Source organism: Mizuhopecten yessoensis, unplaced genomic scaffold (assembly GCF_002113885.1).
Source record: "Mizuhopecten yessoensis strain PY_sf001 unplaced genomic scaffold, ASM211388v2 scaffold7713, whole genome shotgun sequence".
NCBI classification, from domain to species: Eukaryota; Metazoa; Mollusca; class Bivalvia; order Pectinida; family Pectinidae; genus Mizuhopecten; species Mizuhopecten yessoensis.
In genome coordinates, this window is record NW_018407185.1 from 1013720 (window position 1) to 1041171 (window position 27452).

At 34.1% G+C, this 27452-nt stretch overlaps 1 protein-coding gene and 1 long non-coding RNA gene across 2 annotated transcripts; both read right to left on the bottom strand.

The window, feature by feature from the left end:
* Positions 1 to 16143: 16143 nt before the first annotated feature.
* Positions 16144 to 18480, bottom strand: LOC110454173 (anoctamin-4-like). The gene is made up of 3 exons (XM_021503550.1): positions 18327 to 18480; positions 17860 to 17992; positions 16144 to 16900 (listed from the first exon to the last, which is right to left on the bottom strand). The coding sequence occupies exons 1-3, from the start codon at positions 18437 to 18439 to the stop codon at positions 16718 to 16720; spliced, it is 429 nt and encodes a 142-aa protein (XP_021359225.1). The 5' UTR covers positions 18440 to 18480; the 3' UTR covers positions 16144 to 16717.
* A 3683-nt stretch (positions 18481 to 22163) lies between these two features.
* Positions 22164 to 25041, bottom strand: LOC110454177. Its single transcript, XR_002463351.1, has 3 exons — positions 23851 to 25041; positions 23134 to 23251; positions 22164 to 22324 (listed from the first exon to the last, which is right to left on the bottom strand). It is a non-coding gene; the product is annotated as an uncharacterized LOC110454177 (long non-coding RNA).
* Between the last annotated feature and the right edge of the window lie 2411 nt (positions 25042 to 27452).

Sequence of the window (27452 nt, forward strand, 5' to 3'; positions counted from 1 at the left end):
TCAGTTTAGTCAAATGTATTTTTTTAAAAACACATCAAGGATCACTTTGACAAACACAAAAGCAAAATACTCAGTATCGTTATATTTCCTACCGAGAATGCAGTATCTGTAGCCATTTATTGAGAGAAAACCTTTTTAAATTGAATACGCAGTGGAGACATATGTCATGAAAAGAACAATGCAACATGAATGTATTAGGACCCCTGGGATTGGGAAGGGCTTGTACAATGTATGGTTTAGACCTTTTTGGTCCATTTTTCCATCAACATTTTAAAGCTTTAATTTTATATTAGCATTTCTAAAGTTTTAGTTTATTGCCAATACTGTTTGAGTAAGATTGCCATGGTAACGAAACGATTTTTTTGTCAATGAAAACGAAATATTGCTTTCTTCCCCTATTACCAGCCAAAGTAAAAACTATATATTATTTCACCAAAATCACATAAGCTACTGGTCTTAACGAATTATACATATTTTCACTTTTTCACAGGAAACTTTTGCAAACATGACAAAATCAAGTTGAATGAAAGTATAGTATTCAATTTTCACGTGCTCTAATACTACATCTAACTAAATATAAACAAATATTTAGCAAACACTTAACTTTTAGACGTTAAAATGTGGACATGTCCTATTACATAAAGTATGAAGTTGGAATTATGGCAATTTGCCAGCAGTTTTCAGAACATAACGTCCATCCAGACGCCTCGGTCATACGAGGACGGAACGTTACAGTAGATAACATTCTAGATATATGATTATTAAAAGTTACAACATTATTAAACTGACACAAATACCTTGAATATTTGGTGCAATTAAAATTTATGATTTTTGATTGTAAATTGATAGGGTTATTGTCATATCCCCTCTTCCTAATAACGAAGCGGTGATGTACGTCATGTGAATCCGGGGGTATCAGGGCTGTTTATACCTATAGCAGGACAATGGCTACCTGGCACAGACAATTGATAAGATGTCAGTACTTACCTATAGTCTACGATGTGACTTCTTATAAATTTTTACACTGATAGACTAGTCAAAACATTTCCGAATGAGTGTCTTTTTTAGCAATAGACTACGTGGTGACTTCTGATAAAGTTTTACACTAGCCACATATTCTCATAATGAATCTCTTTAAAACATCCCAATTGTTAGTTATGCACTAGAATTCCCTCCGTCCAAGGAGAATCCTTAATATAGAGATAATACCACGGACCTCCCTGATACTCCCCAAAAAAGTGACGCTATTTCAAAAACTAAGCATATTTGTATTCACGCTATGACGTGATGGAAATTTACAGTGAAGATATTAATTAAAGAAGCCAATGATACAGTTGTAAAAGCAGCACATGACAGGTTTATACATCAATCCTATAAATGGAACATAATTCTACGAAACATAAATAGAACACAATCAAGTATTTGTCAAATCGGTTACATCTGACAAAAACTTCTCGACCGAGTTGTTTAAATCTTCAAAGATTTATTACATATCAGTATGTCTAGTTTTTGCATGGTAATTGTAACAATAGAGTTTATGATATTTCGATCAAGGAGTCCGCTCACCTGTCTATTGTTCTAACGTCACCAGTTTGAAGAGAGTAACTCGATCAAGTTACAATGTCTGAATGTGTGTGTGTTTTTTGCGTTTGGGGTTACTCACTATTAAGGTACGAATATGTGCGAGTGTTCAATCTGTAACATGACAAAATCAAACTGAATTAAAGTATAGTATTCAACTTTCACTTGCTCTAATACTACATCTAACTAAGTATAAACACATATTTAACAAAAATCCTAACTTTTAGACGTTAATATGTGGACATGTCCCATTACATAAAGTATGAAGTTGGAAAATGGCAATTTGTCAGCAGCTGATGTCAAAATCACATGATGTTGTTTGTGTATTTTAAATATCCTGTTTGTTTACAATGATTCAACTGATATATCGCTAATCGTTTCCAATTGATGTCTACACAAAAAGTACTTCAGGTTTTAATAGGTTGACTTTGAATAAAGCATTTATTCTTTCATGATTATAACGATAACCTATTTCGAAAGAGAATGGTAGTTTCACAGTGAACCGACAAAGTAGTAGCAGACCCGAGATATTATAGTAATGGCGCAATTGTAAGTAGGTGTTTGTGTGGATAATACACAGTTAGATACAGTCGTGTATAAACATGTGTACTTGATAGTAGGGAACACAAGACAACACCTACGTTATTTTACCTTTATAATTTGGAAATTTCAGCCAAAATAAAATGACATGCACCATACAATCTTTTCGTCCTCCTTAGATTAATCAGTGATGCTAGAGGCCAAAAAGGTTACAATGTAAATTGGTCAAAACTACGGTTGAAGCAGAAGGTGGTGTGCATAAAACCGCTTAATCAGATCAATTTGAGAATTCAAAAGGGTACTGGTCGATTTTAGATTAATGCGAAAGATGTATACACTTTGTACCGTGCCACTATCAAAAAGAGATAACTGTGGCCATCAATGTTATTGCAAACTTTGGGGATTACAGAACTCCACCAGCAGAGTCTATCACCTTGAAAAGATGAACGCAATATGTCTTGGATCTTTGAAATTTGATAATATATACAGCATAACGAAAATGAATTATGCTGCAACAATTTGTTGAACTGTTTGTATATGTACATAATTAAGAGTAATTTGTACTGTAAGTACATATACCATACATTAAAATACATTTTACTGGCAATACGACGTAAATTTGATTAATCAGAAGACTTAAATGTATAAAAGTACTGGTTCCTTTGTACTGGTAATTCTGTTTTGCTTACTTTTTATATTGGACCCATCACCATCATCAATAGCAGCTACTTAATAAACAATATGGTTTGCCATAGCTCCATCTAGCCGAAGTCTGGAAAGGTAGCTATATGCGTAAGAGTGTTGTCTAAAACCACTGATTCCACTATCCTTAACAGAATAAATCGAATCCTCAAATGCATACTGGTCTATGCGTTTTAACTGACCCCGATGTTATTGCTATGATATTACGGTTTGGTGATCACACCCTGTCAGTACGGAGTATGCTACATATTTTATCTATTATTGTAAGGTTATTTCTTAAGCCGGTATTTTCATAGAAAGTTCAACCGTAATTTAATGATGAGCTTATACGTCCTCTGCATCCCAAGCCTTCAAGTGAAAAATTATCATTTATATTACATTAATTATGTGAGTGCAATATATTGTGTATAATGGATGTTGCCAAAGAATCAAGTAAATATTTTCCATGTTGTCCGTCATTCCTCGATTCCTAAATATTTTTTCTTAATTAACGTATTTAAAAAAAAAAAAAAAAAAAAAACTGGCCCAGATCTCTCTCTCTCTCTCTCTCTCTCTCTCTCCCTCCTATCTTGCTTTCTGTCTCCCCCCCCCTTTTTTCCTTTTTTTCTTCTTCTTCCTCTCTCGACCCTATGATTCTAGTTTGTCTCTGGTATGTGTGTGTGTAAGATTGAGTGTATGTTTTGGTATATAAATTATATACTATGTGAAGTATTTTGCTTAAGGCAGAGCATGGGTGTGATAGATTATATATGATGATGATGATGATGATGATGATGATGATGATGATGATGTTTTGTAACTAAGCACAGATGATGATGATGATAATGATGATGATGTTTGACATTATACATAGAGAAGGATGAAGAGGATGCTTATTCTGTACAGATTATGATGATGATGTTGACAGTGATGATGATGTTGATGTTTGTCATTGTGTATAGATTTGATAATGATGCCGGTAAAAGTGTATAGGTGATATTACGATGATGATGATGTGCCATCGCTTATAAATGAGGATGATGATTATGATGATGATGATAATGTTTGTCACTGTGTATGGACGATGAGGAGGAGGAGGAGGAGGAGGAGGAGGAGGAGGATGTTTGTCACTGTGTATGGACGATGATGATGATGATGATGATGATGATGATGATGATGATGATGATGATGATGCTTGTATAGCAGATGATGAGGATGAGGATGAAAGGGACGATGCTTTTCAATGTGTATAAATGATGATGATTGAGAAACGCATGATTCTGTCTACAAGTGAGAGTTTGTGTGTCAAGTCTGTTTGATGTAGATGTAACAAAAAAAAAAAAAAAAAAGTTTAGCATCACATTTAAGATTTTGTCATTACAAGATCATGTAACTTAAACTTATTTCATATAAATCGTATATCTTCTACACCAATGCTTTTTTGTTAAATGGAAGTTCAAATACATAATAAAGGCCCATTTGGAAGAACTATAACTTGAAAAGACCATTTTCCACAACAAGCATTAATTTATATTAAATAATAATAAGAATGAAATTTCATCTAATTCGATTACAATATAAAGATGCTTCACCGTCAAAGCGCCCCCTCCCCAAATTAAAATCATGTATATGTAGGGTCATTTTACTCAAACAATAAACGTGTGATGGTCATTAAAGGATCTTTTTTAATATCTCCAGTAAATTACATACTTGTATTGATGCAGATTTATTTATATAATGGTGGCTATCAACATTGAATATTCTAGTTGCAATAACCTAATAGGTAAGAAAAATAAAATATATTACATAGAGGTACTTAGTTTTGGGGACGATATCCTCAATATCAGTAAGAAAACCGAACACAACTATTGGTATAAAAATTCACTTCATAAATGAGAAAATAGCTTTGATAAGAATAATAACTAAATATCTTCTCCAAAACGCGTCAATGAATATGAGCTCAAACAAAGGGGCTGATGCTCAGACGAGAATTATTGCACAATACTTGACTATTTTTCAACAAACTACCACACGATACAATTATCTTTGCCACATGCCATGTAGTTATATATAAAACCTTTAGAAAATTCTGCTTTATTATGAAGACTGTGTATGCAGCATTGATTAATCGCACGATAACATATCAGGACAACAGTGACCACGGTTTAAATGAAGAGTATTAGTCATCCCATTGTAGTCTTTGGTCTGAGGTTTCTTTGTACATGTATAAAAGATGTCCATCTCGTCTGAATATCTACATTGCTTCTGCGTGTATCGCGTCTATTTAGCTTTTTAATTAAGTAGCATGCACATAGAACAGTCTAAAGTATGTAACAGGAGCTTGCTAGGTGCGTGTACAGTACACCAGTCAGGCATACGATAACACATTTAAACATCATCAAAAGGACCTTTCAGGCCTACAGAAATATGTTTTTGACTAGAGACGTTTAAGGTTTGTCTGTGTGTTTTTAAACTTACATTTCAATAACATTTTTGTGACATTTAATCTTCTGCACCTCGTAAATCGAAAAATATAGCTTGAATAGGTACTACTTCTCGAAAGTTACGTTAAAGTATATTATAAAATAGTGGATATTTGAAGCACACTTATGTAGAGTAACCGAAGAAGGTATACTCACGCAGTGAACATACCTTTATTGTTTTTAGACGATGGTGTGACTGAGGTGTTGTGATGCATTTTTATGATACACAGTACGTTTATACATGTAGATGGTCATTTGTACTGGTTGCGTAAATATATATAGCAATGGGTTTTCACATACTGTGCATGGTTAAATGTATGTACATGTAGTCCTTTTTAACCAGCAAATATTGATGTTTATAAAACGGGCAGCGATAAATGATTTGAGATAAAACAATACTTGTTCATAAATGTGATTTTTTTTTAATTTATTAGCATATACATTGTATAACAGGAGCGAGGTGTTTCTCGATAACACAAAGACACAATAACAAACAGGAGCATCCTACCAAGTGTGCCCTCGTTTCTATGACTGGGAATTATATAGTGTTGTCTGAGTAATTTTAAAATTCATACGTCGATAACAATTGCTCGACTTTTTATTTTCTTCGTCTCATACGTCGACAAAATAAAGCTTGACGAGATATTGTCTCTCAACACGTATTTGATATTACATTTAGATTGGTACATTGTAGTAGTAGCAGGTATTTCTATGACACTAACGTAAAGTTATGTTGGCAATTTACTCTTACCAATGGGCAAGCACACATTTAGCATCACGTCAAAATTTTCAACATAGCACATTTATTTTCCGTCTTGCAAAGAAAAAGAACCCTGAATAAAAACAAATAATAAAAGGATATATATGAAAAACATATTCCACGAAAAGAAATTTGTCACTCGGTCCAATTGGACAAAAATAGCAATGCTTGTGTATGTGCAATCAACACAATATCAATTTTGGATGGGGGATACATATTGAGTAAACCTTCGATGGTCATGGACATACCCTGTTTTAATATATTTCAAATAACATGCTAGTTTTTATACCAGTTTACTTATGAAAGCGGACAGTGAATAATGAAAAGAGTACTGCTAAATGTACACATTTACGTGTGGGATATTTGTACTGGTTATTTTAACAAGCGTAAAGTAATTCGTCTATAAAGGAGATACAAGATGAGTTTATATGATATATGTATATGATCATATATACATGTATGCAAATAATCTTCTTTGGTTATCATGAAAGAAGCATTTTGCATATGTATGTAGTAAATTACACATTGTTTAATGACGCTGATTCATTCATGAAATGGTATTGATCAACTTAAAGAATTCTAATTGCAGACAGTATATATGAAAAATGGAGGATTGAACTGCCTGTAAACTTAATATGAAAGAACATTAAATATGCAAAAGAGTTTAAATTTTACTGACGTTATCCTAAAAATGAATAAGATTAGAGAAGATCACTTGAAAAAATTCACCTCTTACTAAAGGAGATGTCAGTGACTGTGGGAAAGGTATAATTGTGTATTGATAAAACGTTGTACATGTATCTCCTCCAAAAGCCGCCATTTAATTTAAAAGTCAAACAAATTGGCTGACGCTCAGGCGAGAGGTAATGCACAATATTTGACGAAATTTCAAAGATAACAACACAAGGTACAAATATCTTTGTGAAAACTCCGTGCCATATTTCGTGTCTTCATTACATCCTATGAAGGCTCAATTAATACCCATTATAATCGTTAACAAGAGAACTGCTTCCCGGTAGACTGACTTTGAATAAGTATCCCATGTCACCAATTATGTCAGGACAATAGTGATCACGGTTTTAAGACGGAGTATTAGAGGACCAGATATTGTCACTGGACGCGGGTTTCTCCGAACACTTGTAGTTGTATTACTACAAATGTTACGTGATAACGACTGGGGTATTTAGATTAATTATTTAGTATCATTCACATAGAGCAGTCTAAAGTCTGTAACATGAGTTAGGTGCGTGTACCGTACACCGCTCAGACAACTCTAAACATGCCAAGCCAACAGCAAACATGTCTGCATGTCATTGGTGGCCTTATCTGTGTAGGTTTAGATTTTGAATTTCTATAAAAAGTGCTTGAATATTAATCTTCTGCGCCTAAAATTTGAAAAATATATCTTGACAAGATATTGCTTCTCGAAACGCTTGTTATAGTACATGTATATTGAAAGTCGTAGCTGGTACTACTCGACATGTTAAAATCATATTACATATAATCCTCTGTTAATCAATTTAAGAAGTCTGACCACTGTGTTATTTGACCAGCAGATCAAACTCCACAACTAATATTGTAATATTACTTATCAATAACAAATACGTATCTTTGTAAACAACAACAATAGCAGTAGTCTTATCCCTGTGTTATATAGCCAGCAGATACAAAACAAAAACTCTAAAAATCGATAAAAATAGGGCTGAATATACCATTGAAAACAACAGGAAGAACAAGACCAGGTGTCCCGAAAGGTAAGCGTCTTCTATTTCATCGATGACACCCGCTATGTAAGCATTCTAATTAACATAATAAAGAAACACAGACCTTTATATCACAGACAGAAATAGTATATTTTACTGCAGCAGCATCTTGGAGACCATAAAACTTGTGCATTTTCTTCATTAGCCTGCATTTTTGGGAATCCCGAGTTGTATGATTGTTCGTTCGTCAACAGTCGACATCAATCACGGAAGTTGTGATATTCGGAGCAAACTCTTGATTACCGATACAATAGCGTCACGTTAACGTCGTAAGTAGGGGGAAAAGATGAAATATCTTTACAGTTATTTTTATAGTATTACAAATACGTAACTTTGTATACAACAAAACAGCTGTATATATCTATGTATTTTTGTCTTTTGGTGACAGGAGGCGTGCCGCTGTCCATTACGTGTCGACAGTGCTGGACAATGGGGGAGATAGAAAAGTCACTCATAGAATAGTTTGCCATAGCACAATAGTTACATGTAAATGAGAGGTAAATTCAACATTACGATCCGGTATATCAAGAACAAATTTACTAATACACACATGTCTGCTTACATCACAAGGTAGGGGTAAGCAATATTGTGTACTGTATTAGAATTGTATCAAGGCGGGGCTCAAAATTCGGATAAAATAACGAACAGTAACGCTGGATTTTTTTTTTCTTAAATCAACTAAAAGTCTGTTCGTGTACGAATCTCTCCAAAGAACATCGGCAAATTCAGGAAGATAAGAAAAAGGACCAATTTAGCAGCTATCAGCAGCTAGAAACCCGACTGTCTCCATAGAAAAGCAAGGTTAAAATCGCTATTATCTCTTAAATTACCATCTCAATTCTCATACTGTTTAAAACCGAAGCAATAAGAAAATCAATCAACATAACTGCATTTTTCATTCAATTTAGATATTTAGTCAATTTAGCATGAGTACACTTTGTAGTGAACACGCAGCGAACAAGGTAGTGCGGTAGACAAAACATTGAAGTACAATCTAGTTCAATACAATGTTAGTTCAAGGGCACTACAGTGTTTAACAAAGTTTAAGTGACTGAAGTATTGATTCGAATAATTGTTTAAAAATGAAATATATCCCTTTTTCCCCTGCGTTTATTTCTTTGCATTTTTATTAAGAAGCATAGAAACATATAATTTTGTTCCTCATAGTAAGTGGATAGGTTTCTAGTAATTACTTTGGAAAATTATACAGAACTTAATCCAATTAATAATCGTTTCAATGGCATATCCGCTCTTATTAACAATTTAAGCAGTTATGTATAAAGCTAGGTGAATCATATATGTATGCGATGTTAATATTCTGAACACTATAGCTACGGTAATGGACCAGTGACCCGAAGTTACTGTATAACGTAATCTACGTGTACCATGTAATCTTTAACTCATTCATATTCTCGCCAGTAACAGCCAGTAATTCGACACAGTCCTTGGATTGACGGGACACACCCGAAGGCTCGTTGGTGAGCGATCTGCATTATAGGTTCCGCCATGTTTTACAAAAAGATACAAATCTTTGTCCAAATCATTTACATAATACACACAAAAAAGCAGTATTTAGTTTAAACCTTGTTTCACACACAACACAACAGAAATCGATGTGTGATGCCGATTCGTTTTTCAGTAACAAATTCATTTGCCGTGCACCTACGCAGGAACATTCGGAACACCTTGCCCTGATAACAGTACATCTAAGATGACCGAATCGGTCGAGGTGTTCCGAAGAAGAAATTCATAGTCTGACGTCAGTTGCGTCCCGAACGACCTAACTTAGACAGATTAAACAATAAATACATTAAAAGTTTTGGTGTAATTAAAATTTACTAGAATGTTGATTGATTAGGAAAGTAAACAGGAGTTTATCTAATTAACAATAATTTCATTGTCATATCCTCTCTTCTTATTAACCATGTAAAATCGTATAGCATGACATTTAATTACATTGCACAGACAAATAATAAGATGTCAGTATACTACTTACCTATAGACTACGTGGTGACTTCTTATAGAGTTTTACAATGATGAACTAGCCATGCTTCTTCCACAGATTGAGTGCATTTTTTACCTATAGTCTACGTGGTGACTTCTTGTAAAGTTGTACAAAAATGTCTAGCCATATATCCTCAGAATGAATGTCTATTTTACCAAATAAACTATGTGGTGACTTCATATCAAGTTTTACGCAAATGGACTAGTCATATATCCTCGGAATGGGTGTCTATTTTACCATTAGTCTATTTGGTGACTTCTTATCAAGTTTTATACAGATAGACTAATCATATATCCTCGGAATTGGTGCCTTTTTACCCATAGTATATCTGTTGACTTCTAACAAAGTTGTTCACAGACAGACTAGCCATATATCCACAGAATTAGTGTCTATTTTACCAAACAAACTACGTGGTGACTTCTTTTACATAGACTAGCCGTATATCCTCAGAATGAGTGTCTATTTTACCAATACACGACGTGGTGACTTCATATAAAATTTACACTGATAGACTAGCCATATATCCTCAGAATGAGTGACTTTAAAACACCCCAATTGTTATTTATGTACTACGAGTCACTCGAGCTCCTTCCAAGGAGAATCCTCAATATTGATATGATACCACGGACCTCCCTGATACTTCCCAACAAAGTGACGCTATTTCAAAAATCTAAGCATATTTGTAATCACGCTATGACGCGATGGAAATTTACTGTGAAAGTCTTTAATAAAACAGCCAATGACACAAGTGTAAAACATCACATGACATAACTCGGGTCATTTTAAGTCCAGTTTTTACACCGATGCTATCAATTACACGTACGCAATACCGCGAAGCATGTAAAATCGGTCACATGACAAACACTCCATAAAGTTGTTTGAATTATATCAAAGATTCTTTACAGGTCGGTAGGTCTAGTTTTTGCATGATAATTTTGACAATAGAGTTCATGATATATCTATCAATGTCTCCGCTCACCTGTTTATTGTTCTAACGTCACACCCACCGTTTATACAAAATTTAGTCCCTTTGGCCTAAGGATACTCCAGACCAAATTTAGTCAAAATCTACTAGGCCGTTCAGGACTAGTAGTATTTTAAAGGAATAGTTGACGAAAGGACGGACGGACGAGCTAATTTAGGTGAGCTAAAAATGAGCTACATTGAAAATTACAGCTGTTTCGTTCTTCTACAGCTGATCGGTGATGCTAAGGGTCCAAAAAGTTGGAAACCGCGCTCAAAATTCTTTCTACACTTGAAGCTTCATGGTTTCATGAATTGACTTAAGAATTGTGTATTATGAGATTTGTCATCTTTACAAATATTTAAGGAAAAATTATGAAGGAAACATTAGGACACAAAGACTGGCTGAAGTAATAGTTTTATAGTTCGTGCATTGAAGTCGATGTTTGTAATATAGAAGTTCAGAGTATTTCTGCGCATATCTGTCAGTTGACCGATTTTTTCGCGTGTTACCGGAAATCAGATTAATGACTGGACGAAAATGATTACAATAATTAAACTGTGAGCGGGATCATTTCAAATATTTCCTTGTTTTGGATATTCCAGAGAGTCAAGTTTAGTAGGTTTGAATCATACGAGAAGAGCTTACTTCCATCACAAGTGGTTTGTTTGTATTTGTCATACAAGGAAACAGATCTGCGGATTTGATAAAAATAAAGTTTATCAATTGATTTAATACATGTTGAATCATCTATTTCTTCTCCTACGTATTGCTATGAACGGGAGTGTTCTCATTGTTGAAATGTCTAAGCTGAACAATCTACTTTAAACATAAATCAAACATCTAGTTTCCCCTCTCCCAAAACACCTGCATTGTATTCATTTATTAATGCAAGGGTGATATCAATATTGCCAAGACTAAGATGCCCAGTGTTTGTTCATCTATATGTTGACGAGATAGAAATATCTATGTCGATGTGTCGAGAAACACGATCTTAGCATTTAATGCGGCGTTGTTATAACTGCGACCTTACAACTTCTTGATGGATAAAATCTTGGTAAGAATGAACAGACTTTTCATTTAGAGCATTAAAAAGTGTCGAATTTTAATCGCTATTACTTTATCCATGTGAATGCCTTAATTAATAAAGCATAATTAGTTTTGGAGTTTGTCTACTGACACTCGAGTATATTCAATCCTATGTTGGAAGTAACATTTCTATACCTACAGTCAAACTTGCCTTTCAAAACCACTTGTCTATCCTTATCTGAAATGTGAGTTTGTGTGTGTGATATAAATTATAAAGCTTCTTGAAGTCTGTTAAACATTTAGCTCACCTGGACGAAGATAGGTTTATGCCGTACCCTTGCGACTGTCTACTAGGACGAAGGTAAGTTTAGGCTGTACCGTTGTGTTCGTCTATATATTAGGACAAAGGTAAGTGTATGCCGTGCCGTTGCGTCTGTCTACAATTTCTTCAAACGGTATCAATTGGATTTCTTATTGAAGAATTCAAAATCAATTTGATTGATCTTGGCTGTCGAAGTCAGATCGTCTCGATGTTCGACTACGACGGTCGTCAAACATCCTTACAATTGCACAAGAAAACAAACGGCGTACGACAGCACTGCGGAACTTCCGTAGAACTGTCTTGGATTTAACTACGCGTTGAAAATCCTATGATCCTAAGAGAATCTCGGAACGAACGAAAATCGTAGATTTATCGCAAAACTGTAGTGGGGGACCTGACGTCCAGAATTACAAAACATTGTTCAAAACTCCAAGACAGTATTTATCGTCACAAAAAATACATTAAATTCGTTCAACACAAACTTTCTTTCGTTGACCTATTGTGCACTGCATGTGAGAGGGCATTACTTAGGATGAAGCGGTACAAAGAATATCATCTAGTAGGGGTATATAGAAACACTTTGGAAACTTCGTCAAAATGTTTTCAGAAATTCTCAACTGATAGCTAAACAATTGCATTTATTATTTTACTTTTGACGCCATGCTGTGACGCGGACCAAGAGATGTGGGTCAATGAAAATGCTGAGTCCCTTATTTATAGTTGAGGTGACTTCGCGCACAAAGTTATCCCCTTGACCCAACAATGATCCAAACGAAATAAGGATAAAATCCCTGTATTCCTACAGTAGAAGAAGGATTTTAAAGGTTTTGCCTCTATTTCCCCTCTTCGGTCCCACCTCTCTGACCCCAGGGGGGTCACACCCAGCGTTTATACAATATTGGGTCCTCTTGACCCAAAGATGCTCCAGACGAAATAAAGATAAAATCCCTTCATTCCTATACTGTAGTAGAAGGATTTTAAAGGTTTTACCTCTATATCTCCTATTGGGCCCACCTCTCTGCCCCCAGTGGGGCACACCCACCGTTTATACCAAATTGCGTCCCCTTGGCCCAAGGATGCTCGAGACCAAATTAGGTTGAACTCCCTTAATCCCTATGGTAGAAGAAGGATTTTAAAGGTTTACCTCTATTTCCCCTATTGGGCCCAACCCTTCTGCCCCAAGGGGGCCACACCCACGGTTTATTCACTATTGAGTCCCCTTCGCCCAAGGATACTCCAGACCAAATAAGGATAAAATCCCTTTATTCCTACAGTAGAAGAAGGATTTTAAATGTTTTACCTCTATTTTTCCTATTAGGCCCCACCTCTCTGCCACCAGGGAGGCCACACCCACCGTTTATACAAAATTGAGTCCCCTTGGCCTAAGAATGTTCCAGACCAAATTTAGTCCAAATCTACTAAGCTGTTCAGGATAAGTAACGTTTTAAAGGAAAAGTTAACGGAAGGACTGACGACGGACGATGCGCCATGGGATAAGCACACTTGCCCTTCAGGCAGGTGAGCTAATAAAATCCTTTAATCCCTACGGTGGAAGAAGGATTTTAAAGGGTTTTCCTCTATTTTCCCCTCTTCGGTCCCCACTCTCTGCCCCCAGGGGGTCACAACCAGCGTTTATACAATATTGGGTCCTCTTAACCCAAAGATGCTCCAGACGAAATAAGGATAAAATCCCTTTATTCCTACAGTAGAAGAAGGATTTAAATGTTTTACCTCTATTTTTCCTATTGGGCTCCACCTCTCTGCCACCAGGGAGGCCACACCCACCGTTTATACGAAATTGAGTCCCCTTGGCCTAAGGATGTTCCAGACCAAATTTAGTCCAAATCTACTGGGCCGTTCAGAACAAGTAACGTTTTAAAGGAAAAGTTAACGGAAGGACTGACGATGGACACTGCGCTATGGCATAAGCACACTTGCCCTTCGGGCAAACAAACATACCCGGTAGTTCAGGTAAAATATTGAGCTTTTTATGATATGGACACAAAAATAGAAATGTGTTTCTGGTTAAATTGTCATTCAGTATCACGGGGAAAAGGTATCAAATTCGAGGAAATGAAAAAAAATCATCTTTTGTGCAACATTTTCTACACACTTATTTTTAACATTAACTAAATACATATAAACGATAATATTTAAAGTGAGCTTTGATTCGTTTTGACTCCTTGTGAAAGCCTAGATGTGGTTAATCACATGTGTCACCCTAGATCTTTATCATTACAATTACGACTCCAACAGGTGGTCAAAAGGTTTCAAAGAAATTATGTTGTTTTTCTATAATATATTTGTGATGAAATCCTTTTTTCACTATACATGCATTTTACTTTTTCAACATTGAAATTCATTATCATTCAAACATTGTTTTGTATAAACTTTTACAATAAACTAAAGTACCAAGGTGAATTGTTTTTTAAGACAAAAGTGAAGCATTGAAGATACACATCACAGTATAAATTTTAAAATGAGTTAATTATGAACTCTGTATGCATATTTTTTGCGAGTTTATTATTTCATATTTCATCTAGGCCGAGAATGTACAAGTTCCTGTTACATTTAATTTCAGTCACAACACTAACACATTCCTATACATATAAACATTATGCTCCATAAACCGGTACATCAGTTTAACTGAGGAAAATTAACAAATGTAGACAAAAAAATTCAGTCTCCCTACTTATTCAGAATTATCAAAACATACACATAATTACAAGTACCCTAAATTTGAATGTACATAGAAAAGGAGAGAAAAAAACAATCACTAAAATTTAGCAATGTAATAAAACAAAAATAACGTTGATGAAAAAATAATTTCCCAACATCTTCTTAATAGGGGTTACAAAAATTATTATCTTATTTTTCAGAACCAAAGCTATGACTTCCTTTTATGAATATTCATCAAATGTCAAACTTTCGAGAAAACATCAGCTCAATCAGATTGAATACCAATTCATCACATTGCATATCCCCCAATCATATGAATATTCATGACCTTTTTCGGTAATCTCCCTCTATGAATATGCATCATTTGATGATATATTTACATACTGGTACATATAAATACATGCAATTGGAATAATCATATTACAGGTTTAATATACATATATATGTGTCCAATATGATGTAAGGGAGATAATCAAACACGATTTTATATCTGATGGTCAAATCCAAATGATTTCTGCCTTATACAACATCAAACATTATAAAATATATTTATAACGTCATAAAATGTTTATTCAAACTTAACAAGTCACAAATATGAATAGGCCAACAAACTACATGCTATATGTACAAAGTTTGTACAAGTGTTCCCGATATTTTACAGGTAACAGTAAGTGTAAGTCAAATATTTAGTGTGATAAGAACATTGTATCATTGGACACTCTTGTGTGTAATAATTTTCTACTTTTTGACTCTTTCAAGCTATTTTAACAATATTTTGGTTTGACGTTTGAGAAAAATATGTTTTTCTTGGAAGGAAATGTCATAAAAATATTAGTGGTACTCTAATGTTAATAGAAATGGCACAACTCTAAATTATAAAAAAAATATTATTTGATAATTTCATTATTTAAACTTCAACTAAAGTTTCTAATATAAACATTGTACATGATGATTCACATGTTAGAAAAATAAGGTGGGATTGTATCAGAGAAAGTTAGTTATAAAAACTTATCTTTAAATCAGAGTTAAAATATTTATCCAACAGCAAAATTATCATCCAGGCACAATATCAAAAACAAATATGTATTTGAATAAAAGTTATCCCGATTATTTTAGCAGAATATGTTGAGTTCGACAAAATATAAGATACTAACATCATGCGGAAAACAATGTATTATGATAATGATCAGGTGTTACATTCCACAATGAAAAATGCTATGAAGTTTCACTAACCATAAAATAATTTGTTCTTAGCAGCTCATTTCAAAAACTATAAAAATATTTTCAGAGCACACACATAAATTATATAACTGAATAAAGCTACAATTTATAATGTATTTAGAAAAAATAATTGTATTCAGATTTTAAGGAACAATCTATTTTAACAGTCTTCAATAATAACGAGTATATATGTTTATAAATTTCACAACAATAGATTCAATGTTTGTTTTAAATCAAATGTCTTATAACAATATTTTGGTTTTAATACTTAATACTATATCTACAACCTGAAAGTACTGGGTTATAATGGATTATAGCTACACTGAAGTTAAAAAGAAAGCTACTTGGTCTGTCGTAAACGTGGTTCAAGAATAATAATATCCCTTTAAGGCTGCATAGAAAAACACACTTAAATGTATAATTTGTTGTCAGGTTGAGATTCTGGCAAAAAAATCTTCATAAAAAAATCTAAAAATCACAAGTTAACCCCTTTTCCTTTGAATTATATACAGTAACATACAAATTGTCTCCAGAAAATTCTGCATATCAAATATGTGTTTCCTGTGCTTTCTGATAAACAGAACTCTGAAACACACAATGGTAGAGTTTGTTGATTGATGTCAGTAAATGGGCAAATACTCCTCCTTTGTATCAGACTATTTTCTAGGAGATAAAACCTGTATTTGTCATCAGAATAGCGTATTGGTGGCGTTTGTGGCATTATCATTGCCACGTCTTGCCTTCATTACTGTCTCCGCTGTATAAAGTGCTTCCTTGGCCAAGAAATTTTCTCTCAGCATCTGGAGCTTCACAGATCCTGGCATGTCTGGGATGAGGTACATCACCAACCAGGTTGCCAATATAATCAAGTTCTGTAAATCAAGGTGAAATACAGAGAATTAAAACTTCTGAAAATTTCAAGTGAATTCAATGAAAAAATGGTCATTATGTCAAAAGTTTTACATTTTAACGAACTGGAATTGAACTGCAGATATTTAAACACATACGCCTTTAATAACTTTAAAGCTAGAAAATGACATTTGATGCCTCCATGGTAAGGTAATAGAACAGTTTGAATTTTTAATAACTTTCTATATATAATACAAAGTACTTTGATTTAAGCTCCCAGTAATGACTCAATGACAGTTTTATCATACACAGACAATTCAGTTAAATATTTATGTCTTTCTTTATTTTATGCTCTTTAAAATCATATAGAGCGATGATGAAAATTTTCTATTGGTGACAATAACCTTTGCCTTGACCTTGAGACTATGAAACCTGAGATGTTTGTATACTCGCGATCGACCATTGTATAAAGCGTGATATCAAATAATGGACAGGATGGACATAGCAAATACTGTACACCTACCATCCCCCTAAATAAAAACTTGGAGGCATAAAAACTAACTTTTTTTCTTGCTTTTCTCCCCCATTAGACATGATATCCACACTTCTGATGAGGGAAACATTTTTCTGTCTTACCCTAGGGTAAGGACATCACATAAACAATGCACTGATGTCACGTCAACAATAGTAGATTACAGAAGAAAACTCATTGGATTTTTTCGAAAACCATGCGACCAACACTTGTGTTTCATGCAGTCACTACTTGTATTGAAACTGAGAGAATTATAATCATTCCTTACCTTGGGAATAAGATAGAAAAATGTCAAACCTCTGGGTAAGATTCTTGAATATCTGGCAGAGACTCTTGAGCTAAACATTTGATTACCCGAGTATCTTAGCCCAGGGGTTAAATCTTTTCTGCCTTACCCCCTAAGTGCAGAAACACGCTATTTGTCTGTTGAAGGAGATGGATTAAGCATACCTCAAACACGACAATGAAAGCCAGCCTGGCGGCCAGGATGTGCCAGTAGACCAGCGTAAATGTGTATTCCTCTCCCGTGCCTACTCCTGCATCTCCTACGTGATTTGTGGCTGGTCGACGGTAGTCGCGGTATCTAGGCAACAGAATAGATCAATCTTCATTGTTTTCATTACTTTCACAGCGAAATAGAAAATTTTCTTCAAAGTTTTTTTTTTTTAAATTATAATAAAAAACAAAATTCTTCACATGAGATTTTTTTTAACTTATATAAATGTTGTCAAAATTTGAAGAAATAAAAGAATACACAATAAATGAGAATTTTTGAATGCAAGTTCAATTCTTATAGTTAGTTTTATTAGGTAAAGATTTTCTGTATCTCTGATCCGCGGCCCTTAACATGTCTTCAGAGAGTCAGAATAAAACACGTCCTTATATCGGGGCATACAAATACAGCCCATTTTTCTTACCTGCAGTATGTCACATTTCCAAAGATATCGAACTGGGGGTCATCCGGTACACTCTTAGCCTGGAAGTCATTTACATTAAAGACTGCCAGACTGAAATTGGCGTAGCCCTTCATTGATTGGTCGGCACTGTAGCCATATCTGTAAACCAGTTTGGGGACAACATGAAGTATTAAAACAAAACTGTTGACTTGTGGAACCGTGCAAAAATAATTACTGTACGGTATATTTAAAAAGGCTCTTAATAAAAAATGCACAAATATTAGATAATTAGAAATTATATTCTTGATTTTGAAATCGTTATCAACAAATTTTGGCCAAATATATGAGGAATTCGTACTCGGATTGTTTTCTTAATTTGTTAAAAACTCAGTTTTCAACCTTTTGAAATTTAATGCCTAATGCTGATTTGAGTATATACAGTTTAAAAACTCCCAAATGCATTAGTCAATGTATTTTAGATGTTTTCATGTCTTCAGTGCCTGCACATAGTAGCCACAAAATTTCATGCATACCTATGTCCTGTGCCCGCACTGCCATTGGTCACTTCCACTGGTCACTTCCACTGCGTAACAAATTTGTAAGCATCCAATCGGCAAAGATGTTGTTGATCAGAGCAAATAAAGGAGCTTATGGAAAAGCAGCCACGAAAATAGTGACAAATCCATACTGGATCACCTGTCAAAGGAACAGAATTTATAATTAAACAGACACAGACATCTATCAGGGCTATAAGTACAGAAAGTCCTGAAACAATTATTAAGGGGATTGGGTGGTGCAGTGGATAGTGCACTCGTCTTTCACTTAGACAGCTGGGTTTGGGTTCCCCTGATTGGAGGTGCAAAGGTATTCGTTCACCTGCCCCACCATGTACTCTGGTTAAATCCTCCAACATTAAGACCCCATGCAAACATGCTACCATCTAGACTAATAAAATATATTACCTGTAACTGAGCGAGATCGGGTAATCTTAGTTGAAGGCTAAGATTCTGTAACATAATCCCAATTAAGGCGTAAGCCGAGGTTGGGATGTTACAGAATCTTAGCCCGAAACAGAGATAAACCGGTCTCGCTCAGTTATTACAGGTTATAGATCTTTTTCTCACACCTTTTAGTTCTAAAAAACTACTCAATTTTGCTAAAGATTACAAGTATCCCGTCTGGGGCCTCAACTTACTATGGCCTCTACACTATTAAAGCTACATTTGAATGCTTCCACATAAAAATGTAGTCCGAACTCACAAAGAAGACGTATTTCACAGTGTAGATCAGATATCTAATTAAATTACGTACATCATAACAATACATATAACGACAAATTAGAAATGGTATAATGCAGATTGTCAATTTCGAGCTGTTAACATGTGGATGAATACAATGTAAAAACTCTGTGAGATGTCACGTAAAGGTACCAGACGGATCAGGCAAGATAGAAAAATCTAGCATGGAGTGTGACGTGGGATATCTCTGTCTGAGGTGCGAGAACAACAAAAGTAATATATTTCGGTTGATAAAACTGATTTCATATTTGTTGTAAAATAGATAACGTTTAATTCATTTTAAAACATTGATCATCATCCGCACTGTCCTTATAAGTGAATCAATTTTTAAACAGGGAACATAAGGCTTTGATCGGCATCAAGTAACAGTTTGCTTGTCAAACTCTAAATAATACAAAACACTCAAGTTGTAGGCACTGATATCTTGTACAGTTCTGTATGATTTGACATTTAAGTACTTCCAAGAAATTGTTATTCAAACTATATTTTCACATCCAAACAATACCTTTTACAAAACTACATGTAACACAATTTGAGCCGAAACCATAGCAAAGTTATGGGTATTCGTGGACATCAGGAAGTTATTACATGGTGATCCAAACTTGTCTTGTAATGATAATACACAGAAATCTTTAATCAGGTGCATAGGTATATCATTGGAACAGGTAGATTTTAGGTGACTGCATGGGTTTCCATTTCACTTCACTTCATCATCATCACCAAATCAAATTTACTTTTTTTATTTTGTGGTACAGGAATGCTTAGAGATAGTTAACAGGAGAATTATGTATTTAGGGCACATGCTTTTTTTAAAATTTTAAGCAATGGTGCGGGATCCTTTAAGTTATTTAAATAGAGAATATATGTACATACTGACCCCAAAAACAATAATTTACAATATCTGGCTGTGGTACAGGGATCCTTGAAATTGTTTAACTAGAGAATCCATCACCAACATGTTCAAGGATACATACATGTACACACTGTCAAGGTCATCCATGATGCTCGTAAAGAAGTAGGAAATTATATTGACAAGAACCTAACAATGAATTACTCTGTGTGGCAAAACACATGTACATGCATTGTGAAAATTAATACAAAAAAAAAGAGTCAACATCATTTCAAAATAATTGGTTGGTTTTTTTTTTAATTACATTTTCTTTTACATTTTTATGCTTGAATATTTTCACATTACAATGTACATTTATTTTATTTTCAATTTTTAACATAATAACACAAGACAAACAATACTAATGCCAAACAGTGGATATTAATTGACTCAAAGTTAAAAATGCCAGAAAAGCTTTCTACAGCTTACAATCTAAGGGAGACAATTCTCTATTTCTAACAACTACTCCAAACCGTATTCCAGTAAGTGTTATTAATTAAATTGAATAGTTCTGATATTTCAAAATAACAAATTTAAACTATTGACTTACATTACCTTATTTGTAAAAAAACCTTCTGCATTAAAACAATTTTTGGCAGCACAGATTATCCAAGATAATTTAAACTTACAAGTCCTTTGTCAAAGCTGTTTGTGTTGTGCACCTTTCAAAAGTGTCTTCAATTCTTGTGTACTTATAAATATGTCATCAATGTTTGTGTACCTATAAATATGTCATCAATTCTTGTGTACCTATAAATATGTCATCAATGTTTGTGTACCTATAAATATGTCATCAATGTTTGCGGTACCTATAAATATGTCATCAATGTTTGCGTACCTTTCAAATATGTCATTGATGCTGGAAGACTTTGTGAGGACATTTTCCCGCAGACTTTGGGCCAGGTCAGATTTTGTTCCTACTACAAGATGGGGATTTGGTTCCCAGCAAACTGTTTCGGGTCATATTCATACCTTAAGCCGAGGAAACGTTGTTAAGTACATAAGAGTGTGTACAACGATCGTGTTTCAACAAAGAAATATGATATACAATTTTTTTTTTACATGAGTGTTCATTTGCACATGACATTTATGAAACAAGACTACTATTTTTTCATCTTTTTAAACTTCTAACAAATAAATTGAAATATTTGTGACCAATTTCATAAATCTCATATAAAATAGATCATTATAAAACTGTACTTTATATCTAGAAAACTGGCTTCAATGATTCTAGAATTCTGAAACTCAATCCTTGTTTCATTCAATAAGGAATATTTGCATTTTCAATATCTTTTGTAACCAATAATAAAATTATCACAAAATTGTCAGAATTTGTACATTTCAACAATCAGATCAATATTATTGAGTCAATATCATGAGAAACAATCTAAATAACATGAACAGCTGTCAAGTTTTTGATTTGTTATTGCCTCAGTATCACTGTTGCTCTGATATGACGATAGCCTCTACTTTGAGAAAGCAATATTCCATGTTTTGATTTAAATGTATACATATCAAAAAATGTTTTCAATCATTTCACCATAGCTTTTTTCTGCATATTTATATATTTTTTTAAGCATAAGACTAATTTTTTTTTCAATATATTTCAATATTTTTTTAGCATAAGACTGAGTTTTTTTCCTTAGTCAGACTGTCTGTATCATTTATATTTTTTTTCGTTTCTTAGAAAATCTTCAACAATATTTCTGTAATCATTTCAGTGCCTTACCCATTGTTGTCCTTGGGGTTGTCACAGTTTAGAACCTCCTGTAACCATTTTCGTAGATTATGATGTGACTTTCTGTTCGTCAGGTTATGGACAAGAATGTTACCTGCAGAAATTGAAACGTTTTTTTCTTTAAGACAAAGCATGACATACTTAATTATGAATCCCTGACCTACTGCAGGCAAAACACTAGATAAAGTATTTATTTCACAACATCTTCTTTATCATATGCATATATTTTGTAATAGTTCTGGAAAATCTTTGTAATGCACTCTTAAAATTTTAGAGATAAAACTTATACAGCTTACCCTTTCCCATGCAATTATGTTGACAGTTGAATTTGTAATTTTTGTGTTACCGGTATATTTCAAATGAAATATCTTTCTATCAAATAAGAATTGTCTTGTTTCATTTTTCTCAATTTAAAAGGAAATATAAGAATTCATAACTTCATCGACCTTGGAAATGTCCGCAAGATAAGAGTTTCTTCTCAGAAGTGTTTTTGGTGAAGTTTGTTTTTAGCAGTAGTACAGGGATCTTTAAGTAATAAATTAACTTTCATTGACAAAATGAAAAGTGTTCGTTTAATACAACAAAACGAAAGCAACAATAAGCAGCCTTTTTTCTGTTCCAAGCTTTATTGTAAACTTTCAGTAAAAAAAATATCAAAAAAATATATTTTCAACTGATTTGCTGTTTTTTTATGCAACATTTTGACCGTATTTCTTTTTTATTTTGATGAAAATGGAATAAAACATGAAATAAAATATTTTTTTTTGTTCAAGTTTTGCTCCTGAATTACATGTACCAACTTTCTTAATCATCAGTACAGAAACAAATTTAACTGCCCATATAAAAGACTGTTATCTCCTTGCAGAAAATGTTAGTCTCTTATATAAGACAGTATTTTCTTACCATGTACGGGATTATCAAATATTGCACAGCTATTTTCAAGGCTAGTAGATCCACCAACATCCCATAATTCTGCAAAGTAGGTTTTCTGTGAAGGGGTTCCCGCTTTGTACTCATGTAGCTGTTGGAGCAAACAGATTTCTGGACATTTATTTTATACACAGATTCTTATGCAACTTGTAATAACAACATCACACAAAGTTTTGATATGTAACATTGTGTAATGTCACCCTTTGTGACATCACACAGAACATTACAGTGACAATCAAACATGTAAGGCAAAGACAAAAATAGTCCCCTGTTCCTTCAATGTCACAAAATATGCAATCAACATAATTTAAATGAGTCTCAAAATCTCAAACTCGTTCCCATTACATCTTACTTTTATTTAACTCTTGGAAGCTTGTTTCATAAGAAATGATAAGTCATGGGATCTAGATTGAAATTCTCTATTTATAGAAATATTATGAAATACAAATTGAGAAAATATTTCTGGCAGATTTTCAGGTAGATTTCCACAACATACATGTGCTTATTAACTGATAAGTGTGTTATGTGAAAACAATGGATCTTTATCAAGTTTCCACTCCAGACTGGTTGGAAATATTGAATTTAAGGGCCTAAAATGGGGTGTTTCCCTCCTTAATTTATATGAAGAGTTGGCAAGTATGAGAAGGATAGAGAAATCTTGACCTAAGTTGCAGTAGTGGTCTATCTCACCTTGACCTCCACAGAACATCTGATGGTCTAGCCAGGATTACTTGTTGTCTCATTGTGACAAATAAGATGAACTAATGAGGTCTTCCCAACTCCTGCAAATATTTGGAATATATAAGAGAAAGTCAGTGATTTCTGACTATTGTAGCAGATGTTTATGAGAGATCTGACAAAAGCGTGTAGTCTGTTGTTTTATCCTTTCCATGTATACCACGTTGAATATATTACAACTAATCACAAAGCTAGCTATAACAAGGCTGAACACATGAGCCATTAATATAAGTCTGTGTGACATGTAAACCTGGTATATTAGTTTGTACAGTCCACTGGTAATTATCTGTGTGACATGTAAACCTGGTATACTATTTTGTACAGTCCACTGGTAATTATCTGTGTGACATGTAAACCTGGTATACTAGTTTGTACAGTACACTGGTAATTATCAGTGTGACATGTAAACCTGGTATATTAGTTTGTACAGTCCACTGGTAATTATCATATAATTTATGGCAAGCTGTTTTTACTTTCAGTCAGCATTGATAGCTTTGAGCTTATAACATTGTAGTTGTGATTGTTGGGTTTGAGTTTATTTATCATTGTTGGGTTTGAGCTTAATTGTTGGGTTTGAGCTTAGATGTCATTGTACGGTTTGAGCTTAGTTGTCATTGTTTGGTTTGGGCTTAGTAATCATTGTTGGGTTTGAGCTTAATTGTAATTGTTGGGTTTGCGCCAAGTTGTCATTGATTGGTTTGATCTTAGTTGTCATTGTTGGGTTTGAGCTTAGTTGTCTTTGAGTCTAGTTGTCATTGTTGGGTTTGAGGTTATTTATCATTGTTTGGCTTGAGTTTATTCATCATTGTTCGGTTTGAGCTTAGTTGTCATTGTTGGATTTGAGTTTATTTATCATTGTTGGGTTTGAGCTTAGTTGTAATAGTTGCATAGGGTTTGAGCCTAGTTGTCATTGTTGGGTATGAGGTTATTTGTCATTGTTTGGCTTGAGTTTATTTATCATTGTTGGGTTTGAGCTTAGTTGTCATTGTTGGTTTTGAGTTTATTGATCATTGTTGGGTTTGAGCTTAGTTTTAATTGTTGGGTTTGAGCTTAGATGTCATTGTTGAGTTTGAGTTTATTAATCATTGTTGAGTTTGAGCTTAGTTGTAACTGTTGGGTTTGAGCTTAGTTGTCATTGTTGGATTTGAGTTTATTTATCATTGTTGGGTTTGAGCTTAGGTGTCATTGTTGGTTTTGAGTTTATTGATCATTGTTGGGTTTGAGCTTAGTTTTAATTGTTGGGTTTGAGCTTAGTTGTCATTGTTGGTTTTGAGTTTATTGATCATTGTTGGGTTTGAGCTTAGTTTTAATTGTTGGGTTTGAGTTTATTTATCATTGTTGGGTTTGAGCCTAGTTGTAATTGTTGGTTTTAGTTTATTTATCATTCTTGGTTTTAGTTTATTTATCATTCTTGTGTTTTAGTTTATTTATCATTGTTGGCATTGAGTTTAGCTGATATATATATACATCCCATGGGAATATATGACACATGTCTAGATGTTTGAAACTTTAACTCAGTTTTCCCACAGGAGATGGATACTTTCAGAAACACATTAGGATGCAGGCTAGTGGTTTTAAATAATATTTTTCCATGCACTGTGCTGTAGCGGTCTCATAGAAAATAGTGTATGCAAAGGCACAGAACCTGGGCACGTCGTTTAATGTTCCTAGTTGTCATAGTAAAAGTAGCGTCACATATTGCAAACTGACAAAATCAAAGGATAAACATTGTTGGTAAACAATGTGAAGCAAGGGGTTGTTTAATTTTGCTCCAATACATTTATTTGACATTTCCACTCAAAGGTCTCAGAAATGATATGATCAGTCCATTAGGCTATTGTTATTGGTTGGTTGCACAGGAGCCTGAAATTCTGTCAAAAATTAATAATAACAGTAATANGCGTTTATTTCTTTGCCTTTTTATTAAGAAACATATAAACATTTATTTTGTTCCTTATAGTAAGTGCATAGGTTTCTAGTAAATTATTTTAGAAAATTATACAGGACTTAATCAATTTAACAAGAGGCCCAAGTGGGCCTGTATCGCTCACCTGAATATTTAAGCAGTCATAGCAAAAGATTCTCATTAAATATTATATTGCACTAAAATTATTTCCCTCGCAAACTTTGTTGGCTCCATCTGTTAAAACTACGAGCAAAATATTATTATAAGATTCTATGCTTTTTGATTCTTCTTCAGAAGTTGCTCGACATATTTTTCCCTGTGACCTTGTAAGTAGGTCAATGTCATTTTCCTTTTCCAATTGGTTAGCTCTATTCCTTAATCTATTCCTTAAAGCTACTATATTATATACTATAATTGTATGCCTTTTTATTCTTCAGAAGAAGTAGTTTGAACTATTTGACATACTTGATTGCTGTGACCATGAAAGTAAGTCAAGGTCGATTTCATTCACAAACTTTGTTTGGCTCTATCCCAGGAAGCCATCAATCAAATATAAAGATTCTATACCTTCAAGTTCTTCAGAAGAAGTCGTTTGAAGCATTTGACATATTTGACCCCTGTGACCTTGAAAGAAGGTCAAACTAATTTTCATTCTCAAACTTTGTTGGACTCTATCCAAGGAAGCCACCAGCCAGATATAAAGATTCTATACCTTTCAGTTCTTCAGGAGAAGTCGTTGGAAACATTTGACATTTTTTGACCCCTGTGACCTTGAAAGAAGGTCAAACTAATTTTCGTTCTCAAACTTTGTTGGGCTTTATCCCAGGAAGCCACCAGCCAAATATAAAGATTTCATACCTTTGAGTTCTTCAGAAGAAGTTGTTTGAAGTGTTTGATACATTTGACCCCTGTAACCTTGAAAGTAGGTCAAGGTAATTTTCATTCTCAAACTTTGTTGGGCTCTATCCCAGGAAGCCATCAATCAAATATAAAGATTCTATACCTTTCAGTTCTTCAGAAGAAGTCTTTTGAAGCTTTTGACATATATGTCCCCTGTGACCTTGAAAGTAGGTCAAACTAGTTTTCATTCTCAAACTTTGTAGGGCTCTATCCTGGCAGGGCCACCAGCCAAATATAAAGATTTCATACCTTTGAGTTCTTCAGAAGAAGTTGTTTGAAGTGTTTGACACATTTGACCCCTGTAACCTTGAGAGTAGGTCAAGGTAATTTTCATTCTGAAACTTTGTTGGGCTCCATCCCAGGAAGCCATCAGCCAAATATGAAGATTCTATTCCTTCAAGTTCTTCAGAAGGAGTCGTTTGAAGTTTTTGACATATTTGACCCCTGTGACCTTGAAAGTGGGTCAAACTAGTTTTCATTCTCAAACTTTGTTGGGCTCTCTCCCAGGAAGCCACCAGCCAAATATAAAGATTCTATACCTTTCAGTTCTTCAGAAGAAGTCGTTTGAAGTGTTTGACACATTTGACCCCTGTAACCTTGAAAGTAGGTCTAGGTAATTTTTATTCTCAAACTTTGTTGGGCTCCATCCCAGGAAGCCATCAGCCAAATATGAAGATTCTATACCTTTTAGTTCTTCAGAAGAAGTCGTTTGAAGTTTTTGACATATTTGACCCCTGTGACCTTGAAA

Excerpts from the sequence above, each read along its gene's own strand:
- LOC110454173 (XM_021503550.1), bottom strand. The coding sequence starts at position 18,439 with ATGAAGGGCTACGCCAATTTCAGTCTGGCAGTCTTTAATGTAAATGAC. Across the intron at positions 17,993-18,326 it reads GGAAATGTGACATACTGCAG|ATACCGCGACTACCGTCGAC; the intron begins GTAAGAAAAATG and ends TCTGTTGCCTAG. Across the intron at positions 16,901-17,859 it reads CTTTCATTGTCGTGTTTGAG|AACTTGATTATATTGGCAAC; the intron begins GTATGCTTAATC and ends CTTGATTTACAG.